The 16,113-nt window shown below is 40.9% G+C and overlaps 1 protein-coding gene across 7 annotated transcripts in view; it reads right to left on the reverse strand.

Annotated features, from left to right (window-relative positions):
• Positions 1–1,710: 1,710 nt before the first annotated feature.
• Positions 1,711–16,113, reverse strand: part of LOC109486208 (hemicentin-1-like) — a 112,579-nt gene continuing 98,176 nt past the window's right edge. For 6 of the 7 annotated variants that reach the window (XM_019789922.1, XM_019789921.1, XM_019789916.1 and 3 more), the window contains 5 exons: positions 12,785–12,915; positions 11,929–12,046; positions 4,110–4,298; positions 3,109–3,309; positions 1,711–1,964 (listed from right to left, as the gene is read on the reverse strand). In XM_019789922.1, coding sequence (XP_019645481.1) covers positions 1,765–1,964; positions 3,109–3,309; positions 4,110–4,298; positions 11,929–12,046; positions 12,785–12,915 — 839 coding nt within the window. In that variant the 3' untranslated portion in view covers positions 1,711–1,764. The remainder of the gene's footprint in view (positions 1,965–3,108; positions 3,310–4,109; positions 4,299–11,928; positions 12,047–12,784; positions 12,916–16,113) is intronic. The other variant, XM_019789920.1, reaches the window with a different exon arrangement.

The raw sequence follows: 16,113 nt of genomic DNA on the forward strand, positions 1-16,113 counted from the left end.
ATTGCCATTTGCATGGTAACGAAAGAAGCATTCTTTTCGACCATGTATTTGAAACATTCGGCTGCCGAACGTAGCCTCCACCATCTTGCCGGTAGATCTGGCACCGTACGAAGATTCAGTTCTTCCCGCTCCTACCATACAGGTACATTCACATTGTACACCCGCTTAGGGAATCGTAAACCTCCGCTTATTCTCTTACAAAGGCTAAATTAGTTAGAATGGGCTTTTACGCCCTGACCTGCGGGTCAGAGGGTCATGATCTTATTAGCTGCAGACACAGAAGGCCACATTTCCTTCAACTACCTCCAGATTTCCAACTAATCTAAAAATCAGTAAATTAATGCCAGGGGCACTACGTATTCATTTAGAGGCGCGCGTTCTGTTTTCTATTGGCACAGTACTGCTTTACATATCCGAGTTTAGATTCTATGTCTTCGTACATTCAGTAATGAGGAATCAATACAACCACTGTTGTCATGCTCATATGTTTGATAGATAGAAACAAAACATTCTTTCTTCATTGCCGTAAAGGATGACAAATCAGCAGATAATTCCATACGTGTAAACCCACTACTGCTTGATGGATGGATTCCCCACCATCGGCTAAGGCGGACACTGTGTCTACCTTAAAGATTGTCGCTTTCAAGTTAATTTTGATAAAACCCAACATGTTTCCATTCAATCATCCTTCGTGCCGACATATTTCATAAGATAAGATTCTTATGATTCGAAACGACGCAATACCCTTAAAGGGCCCACAGAAAAGAAAAGCAATTAGGCGCAGTGGTCAGACCTAAGCTTTTCAAATGGAAATACAAAGAGGTGATGAGGTCAGCCCCAGAGTTATTCGGCGTTGGCTTCCCCCGAGGACTTTACCTCGTTCTATAAGTAGCCGTATACTCAGTAGATTTGTGTGAATAATAACATTACAATGAAACGCTTTTACAATGAAAGGAAATAGTAGATTTATGTGACGAAAAGACATGTGATTGCATTTTAATACGCGAAAGATAGTAATCTGCATGCCCCAAATGTCTCCAGACATGCAAATTGTGGCAATCCTTCTTTTGACAAGATGCATACTCGTCGTGTAGAAGGGCAAAATTGATGGGAGTAACTTTGAAAACTGACACAAGTTGACACATTCTTCAATTGCAGAAAACGATTGCACCAATGCTGCCGCTCTTGGTTAACATGTATTACCTAAATATGCAATGTCAAAATATTTACTTAACAATGTCAATGTTGTACATCGTCTTATTGATCTTGCAAGTGTGTGAAGAGAAAAATAAAGAAAAACAATAAGAAGAAAGCATTAGCAAGAAATTCACTTTTTTTAATTAAAAAAATCATTACATTGATAAGTAACACAAGGCAGTATTTGGAGTATTGTTCCTGTACGTCAACGACTCCTGGAGGTGAGCTTGGTGTAGTGCTCCCCTGTGATTGGTTGGTAGAAAAATGATTGACAGTTAGGATAGACGACGCGGGGATCTACAAGCACGGGGATTGTGGGTCCTTCCGTTAGAACCGGAGCTAAGCAGGATTGAATATTGTTAAAAATTTATAGTGTCCCTGTTTTTTAAATCTATAGATAGAATAGTTCTGGTATTTGTACTTTATTGTTAAAAGTCTATTCAAACATATCAGCCATTGCCACACGTCGACAAAGGCTGCCTCTTCCCACTTAGCACTGGCTCCGGTAGGGGGCGCCACTGATCGGTCCTACCTGGTGAGTTGGCGGAAGCTGCGGCTGAAGCGGCCCTACATGCTGAGCGAGTGCAGAGAGTTGGACAGGGCTGAGCTGGATGAAAGGCTGGATGAAGATGGAAGGTGTGAGGAGTGGAGGTGCACATGCTGAGTTACCTGCTCGGCACAGCAGCCCTCCTCGCCGCACCCGTACTCCGGTAAGTTGGACGTGGAAGCACACGTACAAACTCTCATCTCGTCTTCTGTTAATTCTCCTGCAATAAAGGCATCATATCAAATATGGTTCATGGACGTCACCAAGTGATATGGGGTGGAACTGCAGTGATACCGGGCAAAGCTAAAGGGCACGCAAAAACATACATTGTATGGCACCCCAGCCAAAATACAATGACTGACAATTCACAATAGTAACACATGATCAATTATGCAAAAGAACAATATAGACTGTATCTGGCCTTTGACTTAGTTGTGTAACCGTAAGTTTTATTTTCTATGCCATGCCTGTACTACGTGCAGAAGGCTGCCGCGCGACATCTAGCTATGTTTTCCGGAACTGCAAGAAATGCAGAACCCGAAGATGTATACATATGCATGTGTTAATCAATGTTTAACGGCATTGGATATCAGCACTGCATAGTTTTTGCTTAGTACTATCATACTTAAAACATGTTTTCTCATCTGCCAGCACAATCCGAGGTCCCTTTCCCTATAAGCTGTTGTAATTACCTTTTTTCCAATCAAAATGTCATTTTAATTAAACTTCAACCTCATCTGGCTTTATCTCCCTCCATATGTCTGACTTGTATCACCCAGCGCGCCGTAAAACACGTTTATTGTGTAACGTAAAGGACCTTAATCAAAGTTTTGATCCCATATAGTCAGCCATGCGACGGTCGTTAGAATTGTTCGTTTTTGCTTTGGGCATGTTGCCAGTCTGAGTCTCATAAGGAGGCTATTAAGTTTTGTCAGTAAGAATGACGACACCATCTGTATGACTATCATTGAAAGTCTACACCATGTTTGTACACTTGCATATTGCATTCTTACTGCTAATTACTGTATATATCTACACGCTTGTAAGAAATAGACTACTACATAAGATTAAAGATGGATGAACAAACGGACAATATTTTAATGAATATTGAATATTCATGTCTGTAATTCCTTTAATGCCACCAAATCCATATTTTTATGTATTATCATGCATCTCCATACTTTTTGTACAATTAATATGAATGATAGTTTGATTTAAATTTTCTTTTACCAAATTCAACCCAATACCAAATTCATCCTAATATACAGCATTCAAAGCAAAGCGTCTGTTCATTTGTCTATATTGTCTTGAAAATACATTTTGATGGTTATGCTCCTCCTTGAAATAAAGAACTGTGTTCTTACCGACATCTTCCACCGAGATAACTTCTACGTAGTTGGAAGGGAAGACTCCTAGACTGCCCTGACACCGGCCGTACCACCAGCCGGACTCATCCCTGTTCAACACCTCAATGACGTCATACACCTGTAGCCTCAGTTCGCCCTCCTCCTGCGGAGAGTAATCGTACAGCGCACGCGCGAACCTCTTGTCTCGCACCTTCCTTCCTGTAACAGAGTTAAGACTTTTCTGTAAGAAAAGTAGCTGCAGGCTACCGTACTTTCGCCGTTTTTGACCAAGATTCCTAAGTAACAGAGTCAGGATTTTCTGTAAGAGAAGTAGCTACAAGCTACTGTACTCTTGTATTGTTTTTGGCTATTATTTCCTAGTAACAGAATTCTACAAGAGAAGTAGCTTTAGTCTACCGTACTTCTGCGCTGTTTTTATCTAAGGTTCCCAACATGATTTTACTTAAATGTACGTTACATGTACGTCCTCTATCAAACTTAAACTGATACAGCGGGAAAGCTATACAATGACATATAATAGGGAGACAAAGGGATACATTCCCAATATGACTTGATACTTATGATGTAGCATAATTATCACATTTTACATCTTCCTTTTTTGAAAGTTACAGAGTATCATGCGCAGGCATTGGAAGAACACTAGGAACATTAAGCATGTAGGAACATTAAAGAATTTAGTTCTTTGACTTTGTCATCGATGAAGGTTGGACATTCAGGTAAGGAGATACACATGAGAACTGTTACTCAAGCAAATGGATAGATTTTGAAAACTTTCAGACGTTTCAAGTAGTCAGTGATGAAAAGTAGTGAATGCTATTTTATCCTATTGCTTGAGTAACAATTTTCTTTCTGTCCTTTATCAAGCCATGTGATCACAACACACGCGCAGAGAACCAGAAATAGTACAGGAGTCACATGCATGGCAGAAGAGTGCCCGACCATCTATAGCGAGAGATAACACAGCGGAAGATGGTAAGTGCAGGTTAAAAATGACTCACTTTTCCTGTTATCGAACTGTATGATCTCGACGATGTGTGCGGGGATTAGGCCCAGCCGCCCGTCCAGGTAGCCGAAGTACCAGCCGCTATTTTCCGTGCTCAGCAACTGCACGACATCGTTCGTCTTCAGCTTCAGTTCGTTGTCGTCTTGAGGATTGTAGTTGCCTTTGGCGCGAGCAAACCGTCGACCTAAAGAAAAAAGTCAAAGAGAGAAAACAACAATTCATAAGTACATAGATATGCAAAAAAAATCTAGGTAGTTGAACATCTGGATGTTTTAGTGCTATCATCACAGACACAGAAAAGCTTCAGCATTCACACAGGAGCAGTATGTAGTTCTGCCTTCTTTCACTAGATGTCACTGATGTACAGCAGTTTTCTTTTGGTAAAGCAGAGCTCCTGTATTTCTGCACTAACCACTGAGCAGAAATAGAAATGTGCAATTACAAGATGTCAAATAATGTCCAGACAATTTATCTGAATATAAAGTTCATAATATTTGAGGCATTAAAGAGACAAATCTGCGCAACAAAAATTGAATATGTTATTTTTCAAAATAATATTCGTGTGATTGTAGTTTACCTTTACTTCTTAACATATTTCTACAATTATCTCACATCTCTGGCATTTGTGGTTGGCTCTGAAGCAGCCAACACGAGACGATCTCAGTTTTTGGCACCACCAAAAACTACCAGACTGTAAACAAACGTGTTTCAAGCTTTGAAAAACAGTCGTAAGGCGTCATATTTTTTCACCCACACCTCTTGAATGACACTTATTTGCAATGGAGTAGGGTTGCTTCAACTTACGTTGTAAAGAAATGACCAAAATAGACTTTTTGCTTCGTCCTTAAGTTACATAATGCAGCTCTAATGAATGCATCGGGGCAGACTTTGTCTCTTTTTTTCCGCGGAATACGAGTACCAGGCCTGTCAGATTTACGTAACGTGGAATAAGAAAGTTAAAGTCGTTAGCCACGGGTGAACTTCGGCCTTCATGATCATCGATCCAACTCGACACTACCATCAATCTTGGGACGCCGAACCACTAGCGGTTTGACACCCAGACTACCCGGTGGTAATATTTGGCAGGCTCGCAACTTCAAGATATTCACAGGGGCGCCAGGGTATCGTAAAAAACTCCTCATGAAGGGAAGCTGCCGGCATTTTGACCTACAAGTGTTCCACCTATGGCAAGCTAGAATTGCATTCTGTGTAGAAATAAAAGCCCTACAAAAGGGTCTGTCCTTGGTGCTGACTGCCTGGTGTTGTTACGTGTATACTCCTAATGTTACCGAGCTCCGGGGAAATTTAAAATGTTCTTGGCATCACACACGCACTGATAGCACTTTCTGGTCCGGTTCCAGGTTCTGGAATTGCTCCAGGAGGTTCTGACTCTAAGAACGTCATTGAACTCGGCCAAAACTGTTTCTTGGGTCCCTGTGCTAAAGGATGTATTTGTCGTCCAGTCAGATAAGCGGTGATTTGGGGTTTGCATGGACTTCGCTTGGCAGTTATTTATTCCAGTGACAGACATTTCCAAAGATCTATTGTACTCTTTATTGTCCCCCTGATGGTTACGTACAGTGTTCTTAGGAAAGTTGACCCGCGGGGGACCGATAGACCTTTTCTGTATGAATGGTTCAGCCATGTGGTCAGATGGAGAGGTCGGATAGAGTTCAACACATGCGAATGTAATACTTGTGAGAAAGGAACAGATAAAGTGGCCACGTATATTACGTTAGGTAGATTTGTGTCCAATTGTGATTTTCAAGCAAGCAAGCAAGCAAACGAACAAAAAGGGTATATTCTTCATCAACGCCATATGTATATGTATAAGAAGGAGAAGACAACATCGGTCTGTCGTTAGCCTGGCTTCTTCTTCGAAACATTGAAGGGTGATTCTTGTGTCTGTAAAGCGTAAAAGCAAAAAATGAACTTATGCATGATTCGCATAAAGAGTATAGGGCCCCAAAAGATGTACAGAACTTCCACTGACATCCCCACACAAACATATTCATTCCTTGACAATTATTTCCTGTCCGCTCCCTAACTATACAATAATGTCCAGTGTGGTTACCGTATATAAATGCACCTTAACGCCCGAACTGTCACTTAAACATGCCTTTCGGCAAAATGCTAGTGACCTTTTAACACCATCTTGACATTTCCGACAGCAGAAATAGACAGCATGTCTACATGATACATCTTGTACAATGACGAATGTTCCATTTAAACCACTAACCTATCCGTCTTGTTAGCGTATCGTCTACAGGCAATTTGCAATATGTACATATGAATAGCCTGACTCCGTCTACCAGGCTAATTACTTGGGCACCATTGACCTTCTGTAGTCTGAACTTCCGCCGGTCTGACATCACAATCCATCACCTCTGTTAGCTTTGCCAACACCTCCAAACCGATCGGTTTCTTCTTCTGTTGTTTTTTCTTGTATTCCAACATTTAACACAAGACATGGTGACAGCACATTCAAGTTTTTTTCAACTTTTATGCCGCCACCAACACAGAGGGCAATAGACAATTCACATTTTTACCTGAGTTAAGTGAAGAAAGTCGTGCAAAGTGGCTTTCTCAAGAGCACAAGATCGGTGGCATCGAAGGTTTCGAGCCACACAGTCCCTGTTGGCTTATGAGTTTGAACGTCGTCTCAATTGCTTCCTTTCACTTCAAGAGACAAGATGTGTCTTGGTGTTTGACCTAAAGGGGACTGTGAGAATTGACATCCACAGGCATTTTTTTTTTACAAAATGTTCACCACATAGACAACTCACCGTACCGCTACAGACTTGAGGCAAAGTCTCCCAGAATGTTTCCTACTGATGTTGATGATGAGAAAGAGCTAACCATTGAAAATGTGCCCACGCTTTCAATGCAGCAGGAAGAACTAAGCATCTACTTATCATCATGAAGGCCTTTTCTGAACCGGCTCCAAGCAGCGCCTGGCTCTTTATTTCTTGTAGTGCCCGTGTTGACATTTCCGGCTCAACATGTATACCCAACACATCGAACATCCTAATCTAAAGGAAGCGGGAAGGCGTAAAGAATTTCATGCCAACTGCCGACACCACACTCAATTTTTCATTAAGATCAAGACAGTAAATTCCGTGCGGCCTTTGTGACACGATAAAGAAATCCATTTATTGAATGCTGCCCTTCCGATAACCTCTAAGGGAAGCTGCTGGAGATTTACGTTGTATTCTTTTGAAAGTCAGATCTTATCAATATCGCCATCTTTGAGATGGAAATAATATCTGATGTATAGTATAATAAAGTTACAAAAGTAGGCAATGGATTTTCCACGCGTTGTTTCTAATCAACATAAAACTATCGATGTGTTGGTCCCAAGGGAAGGAATACTAAGTTCTTGTGTCATAACTCAATTTTGACTTTATGAAAATGAGTTGAAACACTGCGTCTTAGTTCCGCCCCTGTGGTTTCTGCAGACTTGCATCCATTACAATCTTCCTCTCCCATTTTCCCTGTCAGTGCTGTATATGAATCATACGGCGGTGGGTGATTATCAGGGTAATATTGTATTGTTCACCTCATGTAGGGGCCAGGGGGAGTGTTACATAAGCTGACAATATAACTTCTGTGGTCCTATCCATATAAATAGAACCTTGGCATAGCCATAGTATCTAAAAGTAGCACAGTTCAGTAATTTAGAGCTGTTATCGAAACAGTGGTGGGCAAAGTGACCAATTTGAGAGTACAGTCTATACGTCAACACTGTAATTACAGTCATGGTAAGTTGGTCTGCCTTTACTTGTACTTTCAAAACTGTTTAACTTGCACTTACTTTCAAAACTTTTTCCATAATTAATGACCACTTCTAGGCATAGAGCTAGGTGATACGACAGACGTGTGACTATGCCAAAAGATGGCGGTGAATGTTTGTTCTGAAAGCTTGTGGATTGACTTCTGATGAAGGGAAGCGTGTGTTTGGGAGGGTGTTACATAATTTTGCAGTCCAGGGAAAGAAACCGTTGCTGTAGAAGTACTTTCAAACAGGAATTTGAAGGGTGCAACAATGTGAACTGGAGGAGATCCTAGTGGCACGCTGAAAAGTCTTCAATGTTGGAACTTGGCGTCATCAAGTATTTATGAGACGCTCTTTGAAGGGAGCACCCCCAAAGCCATACAACAGAGTTCGTGTTCTCATACAAAGCCACGATAGATCAGGGCTGACATGTGTCGAAGGGTTACTATTACTATTCAGCGAGCATCGATGACCAAGGGCAAGGCTTTTCCGAAACGTTCTTTGCTGAAGTAAAAGAGACAAATTAGGCAGCTAGGGGCAACATTAACGAGGTGAGCAGGGCGTTACCATGACCTTTGTTACAGAGGAGACCATTCATCAAAGAATACTACAGTAGCGAACCATTTCTATGTAAAGTAATTAGTTTGTGCATATTTGACTTTTAAAGTAACAGAAATAAAAAAATGGCCGAAACGAACAAACATGGACCATACACAAGAGTTTACTCTTGTGTATGTATTTTGTACCATATACATGCAAAAAAATGTATATACTTGAACGATGTAAACGTTATCGTGTTGATATATTTTGTCTGGCCTTTACCTCTTCCCTGATGACCTCGATGAAAAGCGGCTTGCATCCCGATTTGAGTTTCATGGATGAAGAATGGTTCAAACTAAAATGTGAAGTAACAACATCCCACTACTTTAAATTCGTTGTCAACTTCACACGGGATTATATGGCGATCGTAAGAACAAAGAAGTAAATTCCATCGCCTAAACACTTTGGGAGCTCCATCTTTTTTCAACAGCAAGAGCATGAATCTACACATAAAAGCTAAAAGATAGTTCAGAAGTCACTTTCCTTTCGGCGTACTTTTTGTATATCTATCATTCACCACAGTACATTTGATAAAAGGTATATTTTTGCCTCAATGAGTTGTCGACTTATCACAAGGGCATCCCCTTTATTCACCGACTCTTCCCTGCGACATTGGAACTCGCTTATCCCACATAAGCCCAGTTATCGACAAGGTTATGAAGTATCCTCGCGTATGTCAGATATACTGTTCTATTTTTAAAAATCCATGTCTAGCGATTGATTTTTTCTCAACCCTTTTACGTAACTGTCAGTAACAGACTTTGTTTTCTCCAGAAGTCTGTAAAGACAGTAGTCAATATCATGTGTTGATAAGTTATTGCTGATATATGTGCGCTCATCCAATGCTTTTCAATTCATCAAATTCACAATTGTAAAACATTTGTATGATGTTTTCCCGAATTCGAAATTCTGTCAAGAAAAAATTAAATATTGATTGGTAATCATCAATAAGACCATTTGACAGTGGATAAATGAATCATTGCAATACCTTTGTAAAATCTGTGATTTCACTATCTTCTATGACGTTGCCATGTCGTCTCCAAACTGATATATATAGCGACCGCTCTTAAATCAATCAAATGAATGCATACGGAATATCACAACCTTCAATTCTGAAAGGTTATGAATACCTGTCAAAACTTAGTTACACAGGTAATTTTTCAAGGCATTCAAAAAGGTCGATACCCTTGCCTGTACTTTATCAAATCTGGTTCAATATTTGAGTTTCCATATTATTCCATACCCCTAATACCTCACGATGCTGAGCTGGAAGATTCCAATCTAATGACTTTTCTGCGACCGCAGGAAACCTGCTTCGATTTCATGTCACGAGTCACGAGGCTGAAGGCCGGTGTTTGATGGGATCCGCGCGCTGTTTTGTTTGATCACATCTGACATTTGCACCCCAGATTCATCCATAAAGTACAGCAGCACGCTGCGGAATAATGGCTTATTACATCCCGAAAAGAATGATTCGAAATGAACCATCCATCATTCACGACAGGAGGAAAGTAAACAGGACTTGAACCTGCTCTACTTCACAAAAGCAAGTACGTATCAAGTTCTCCACAAGTCTCAGGATCCAATCATCAGAAGCCGATACGTCATACTCGAAAGCCAACACAAACAACAATGAATCTCTAGGATTTATTTGGAATGAAATCTTGTTTATTACCGTTTTGCGACCTATCAAGACTACGAATCTAGAGGTTGTCTGTAGGAGGAAGATTTACTATCACATGTTGCTGCTTTATAGCTAACTGTAATTTCCTCCTTCAAGGTTTCTCGTATTCTACGAGTACCTTGTGATGAATAGGGTTAGCATATTCAATGTCATTTTTTGACAGACGTCATCATTAATCACTGTTGATTTTCATTGGTCTATCGATTGGTCCATTATTGTTGTCCTTGAAAGAAGCAACAGCAAACATGTCTTTGGGAGACAATTTGAAGCGAATCTTTTCAAAAGGAACAAGTTGCGGAATTCTATCACTGTAGCATGTCAAACAGGGCCCCTTTGTGCCTACAAGGAGTATTTCTGAAAGAAATACATCACAGCGTCTCTGGTGCTGACGGCGCTCATCTATTAGCCGCGCGGAATGTCTTTTTAAATTATTCATAGCCTTCCCTTGCTTCAATTTGCCGGCAGAATGTTTATTAAACCACAGTTGGCCGTGTTTACGTTATTGTTCTGACCTTGGGAGCACGTCCGACTCTCGATCATGCTATAAATGATCCAACCCGCAGCGCGGAAAATTGGCACGATTACGGAATCAGCCCGGCCGCAGACGTGACCTTGTCCGTGTACGAGATGTTGCGAGATCCCTTTTTTGTGGGTAGACAACGCCCTTGCCATTCACACTGAGTACGGAAAAGAGTCAGGATAAAGCTTGATCCTTGGAGACGTTCCACCCAAGGAATACACACTCCGGGTAAGAAGGGGTGAATGGAAATCTGATCATCAGACAGTAAGCCAATATCTTCCCGTGGGTATGTTATAAAATTTATTACCCGGGGCTGTGTTCTACACAGGGGGAATGCACGAAGTTGCCTTGATGGGGCTCATAATAAGGTTTTCCGTACGTGGGAATCCGCAAATGGGGAGCCCGTAGAGGGGCTCCGTACACGAAGCTCCATGCATAGTACTAGATACCCAAGGTACAGTTAAATGCTCAACCTTGAATTTTGGTCTCCGCTCAAAATGCTCGTTAACTTTTTTGCATTAATTCACTTCAATTTTCTCTTAAAAAAAACAAGGCTCATAAGGACCACTCATATGTTTGGGTTGCATTACTTTGAGAACAGAGGTTTGTTTACCTTAGACTTGAAACGTTTAAGGTTGTACATAATAGGGTACAAGGAAGCTTGGTCCATAGGGATGTAGTTCTAAGAAAGAAGCTTTAAGTGTAAAACGTACTCATGAGAGATGGGGCATGGAAGGAGAATGGGTACTTAAACGTGCCTTGGGTCGAAATCCCTAGAATTCGCAAAACGTGTCCTTGTTGGGAAAGTTCGGAGGGGGTAAGGAAGGTTCCATACTCAACCTTTCTGCTTTCGTTGCACATTCACAAGCCTGCATATACACGGCTTCATACAAACAAGCTTGGACCTTTCCCCCTTAGACACAAAAATTAGCACAGTCGACCACTAACTTTCCTCCAACAACTACATGTTAACTTCGTCGAACGCAAGAAAAACGTAAATCCGACATTCTTTCTATCCGCACTGCAGCCCTCGTCATGTTCAAATGACCAGCAAACAATTTCAAAATTCCTGGAAGTATTTGTTAGACCTTTTGTGAATTTATTGGACTACACAAGCTAACACAACGACGCACAAAGCAATACCTCGGTACTCAATAGTAATAACGCGGATCGCCAGCATGGGGTCATAACTGCCAGGTAGTTTGCAGTAAGTTCTTCAACGTAAAGTCCCTTACCGTCATCGCTGTCAGCTGACCTTGGCCGGTACCTAGGCTCCCTGGACGGGTCGTTGGCTGGTGCCACCTCCTGGTCAGGCTGCTGCGGCCGGATGGGCGAGACAATCCTCACCACCTGCTGACGGTAACACAGTTTAGAACCCAGTAATTATAAACATGTTGCAGCAGTATAGCACATTTGTACAGCTAACAACATTGCATACGCATTAATATAGCTTACCACCAACAGTTCGGATGGTTATAGTGTCGTAGAAGTTCATGCCGTCGTTCTGGAATAGTATAACGAGCGCCGTAACGGTAAGACAAGTGGAATCTATCTTTAGACCGATTACGCCATGCTAAACAGTACTGTAGAATGGGGAGGGGAGCATGATATGACCTTTGACATAGGTCACCTATAGGTCAACTTTAATCACCTGATTGCACACTACCCGTCGAATTCACAGTTACGGGCATTACAGATATATTGTATTCCATGTAAAATCTTCTTAAATTTTCCTCTGACAGTTTAAATGCATCCAATGCAATTTCAGGGCAGCAAAACTGGAAATATTCTTAATATTAATACATACTATCCCGTATAGTTTCATCAGCATTTCATTTGGTACTTTGGGCGCCAAAACAGTGCAGATAAAAATAAGTCCCAATTTAAACCCTTCATTTTCTTCTTTTTTATAAGCAGCCCGATATCCTACCATGATAACCGTCACAATTTCTGGCATTTTTCCACAATGGCGATATACATTGGGGTAGTGTTGTTTCAACATAGCATGTAGATAAGTGACTATATTTGTTACTTTGAAATCTGTTTTTTAAGCCCTAATGTATGAGAACCTTTTAGGATGAAATGTCTTACCTGGCTATTACTTCTGCTTCTACTTCTTCTGCAGGCGAGCACCACCAGGACGATCGCCACGGGCAGGAAGACTCCGCCTGCCACACCGGCGGCCAGGAGAAGCAGTTCTAGAAAATCCTCTGGAAGTTCACCTGAGTTTCACAGATCAATAAGAATATGGTATTGGATTTGTAAAAAAATGCCTTTCAAGTTTTAGAGAGAGGTTTTAAAGAGCAAATGGTTTATTCATTAAAAACAAACACTTGCAGCATTGGCTGAATTGTGGTTTGTACACTTTTTTTTACGAAGCAGCCGTATTAAAAACCGTACGACAAACAAAACCTTCAGTTCTTTTAAACCCGGGTTTTAGGTAAGAGATTTTCTTTATGCCGGGGTATCAAAAGGAGTAAAACAAAATTTCTATAGTTGGTGTTTATCGACATCATGTAATCTATTATTTGCACATTACTTGTTTATTAATGTCAGTGTATGTACATATTGTTCTAATTCTGTGTGTCATATAGGTGTGGGATACTGTGTGTTTTGCTCAGTCAGTATATAAACGCACATCCTAAGGAACAAATACATATAGGTTGAGTGATGTATTCTTCAATGAATCAAAGGTAAGGCGTGCATTTAGTCGATTTTTTTCGCCTTTTGGTTGAAAAAAAAGTATTAAAGATCAGCCGTCCGCTCAGATTTTCTACTGTGCCAACATATTGTCCAACTCGATAACCTCTGCCTGAAACATGGTTCTACATATGCTGCCGCCAACAGTTTATCAATAAGCCCCTCTCCGGAGGGAGGCTGTCCTGGCCCCGGGTCAATTTCGTGTACTTTCCGATGACGTGCGATCGTTTCTGCGTTAATCCACAAAAAAGCGAGATTAATGACTAGATGTGCAGAAAATTGATCCGGAGTACGTAATATCTCGAAGAGGGACCTTTCCCTGGGCCCAGATGTCGTGAACTCTGCCGAAGATTAACGTGGGTGAGTGGAGAATCACCAGATGCTCTTGCTTTTAAGCTTTCCTGATGAAGTGGGGACGCCATCAATTCTACTTCCGTCGACCCCAAGGTTTCGTGCAATCCAACATATCTACCACCGCTATAAGCCAAAGTACTTCTCGGCTTAACTCCTTCACAATGGTACAAACGAGCTTTTTGAGTGTAGAGTTACATGTACACGTGTTTATTGACCTGTGTGCAACAACTCTCGATACCAATTATTCCGAATATGACATAACCACATCCCACGTTTCCAACGCAGAACCGGTGTACATCGGAAACATCCAGTGTAATCGCAAAAGAAAGGAAACATCAAGTATGATATGCGACTCTCTGGTGTATTTCTATCAACCTCAAATTGCAGTAGTAGTGGATTTTAGCCTAAAATTTGGCAGAATCCAGCACTCAAAGCGAAGAATGTTGAACAGTATCAGTGTGTATGTATTTTGACACTTTCTCAAGCTAAGTTGAAGCTTTCATCCACACACATTTATTTACATGTACCAGCTGTCAATCCTACAACAAGCACTTAAGGGTTTGTAACTTTTAAGGAGATAACAATAATGTACAGATATTGTTCATTGCTTGAACATCTATGTTAGTGGCAAATACCTTCCTGAAATCTCGGCCGGCAGAGACAGTTTACTTTAGTGAAATGAGGTCAAACACTTTACAGTGATAAACTGATGAACTTCTTGGCCAACTTGTCTTATCTAATCTTAAACAAGGCTCTCCTTTCGGGCACAGAGAAACTCCCAGATATAGGACATCCGTGGACACAGGTGGACAGACAAGATAAAGATTTTTCACGTGGTAGCAGGGCTGTACGTCTTTACTTCCCTGACGAGTTTGATTGGCTCCGTTACAAAGGGACGAAGTATTCTAACGCTGCATATTCAGGTAAGATGATATGATAATCGTAAATTTAATGGGGAATTTTGTAACATTTTTAACCATGAATTGAAATATCTTAAATAAAGATGAATGAAAATCTTTGTGTTGTAATTACTTTCATTTTCATCATATTTGTGTAATTATTTCAGATTTTTACTTTAATATATAACTAACAGAATGTAAATAAACATGGCTGTCACCTTTGTTTCTAGCTTTTAAACACACTCGGAAGGAGTCATATATTTGGCATCCCCATGTCCTTAAATAAAAGGCACTTATTTGCAATGAAGTAGGACTGATTCAACTTACTTTGTTAGGAAATGGCCAAACTAACTTTTGCATCGTCTTTATGTTAGATGATGCCAATATAAGGAGCCAAAGGCATTTGCACGTTTTAGTCCCCTAGTTGTCATCGCCAAATGTTACATAAAAACTAGGAAGCCTCAACTTGCACTTCACCTGAAGTTGTCCTGCCTTTATGACTTAGACATACGACTGAAATATCATCTTAAAGAAACAATGAAGATAAACGGTGAACATTGATCCACTGGAAACAGTACATCATGCCATGCGAAGGTCGCGATCAATATGTGCTTTCTTGATAAATCCACGCCAATAGCAGAAACAATCAAGAGGAATGCGTCCATTGGAGAGCAATAATTGCTATTAATAGGTGGCCATATATGGAAAAGTCGATAATGTCCTCTGTGCCGATTCACGGTTGGGAACACATCCCCTGCAGACACCCAGTCCTCACTCAGTCGATAAATTAGTAAGAAAAACAATTCAAACTTTCTGTGTCAACTACATGTAGGTATTTTATAATCTCGCCTCCATGTTTTGCCAATGTTTTTCAAAATATTACCAAAGTACTTAACAAACTACATTGCCAAGCCAGTGATGTGACGACCGCGTCTGCATTGCTCAGAGCCAGTCCACGGACGGAAACGAAATAGCTCTTTATTATACCATTTAAATCAAAGGAAATAATGGTCCCATAAGTTTCGCATTGAGCGGCTTCTGATGGCGAAATAATCGGTAAAACCCCGGTACTTAGGGACGTATGTGCTTTGGCTCCCGGCCAAAGTAGCAATTGCCCCAGGTATAAATTGTCAATCGAAACATAGGGCCGTGCCTCTCATCGGAAAATCATCCACGGTCGATCAAACAAACGGGAAAATAACATCTTTTTCTTGGTTTGAATGGCTTCACACGTCATTCACTGGTCGATCAGCCGGCGGGTTGACTCTCCAAATCAATGAAAGTTTTAAACTTGGAGTTGTCGGGGTCAAATATCAGATAATCGAGCAAAACTGCTATCAATGGTGCTAAAGTAGTACAGACTAATTCTTGACAGAGAATAATTAGTTTCTCTATTTTCCAACTTCTGATCTAAAGGTTGTGGAGCGAAAGGGCATGTTCTGGAGAGGGTATGTCGCTGGCATTGGC

The sequence above is a fragment of the Branchiostoma belcheri genome, unplaced genomic scaffold, assembly GCF_001625305.1.
Source record: "Branchiostoma belcheri isolate BF01 breed outbred unplaced genomic scaffold, Haploidv18h27 scaffold8, whole genome shotgun sequence".
In the NCBI taxonomy this organism is placed as follows: domain Eukaryota; kingdom Metazoa; phylum Chordata; class Leptocardii; order Amphioxiformes; family Branchiostomatidae; genus Branchiostoma; species Branchiostoma belcheri.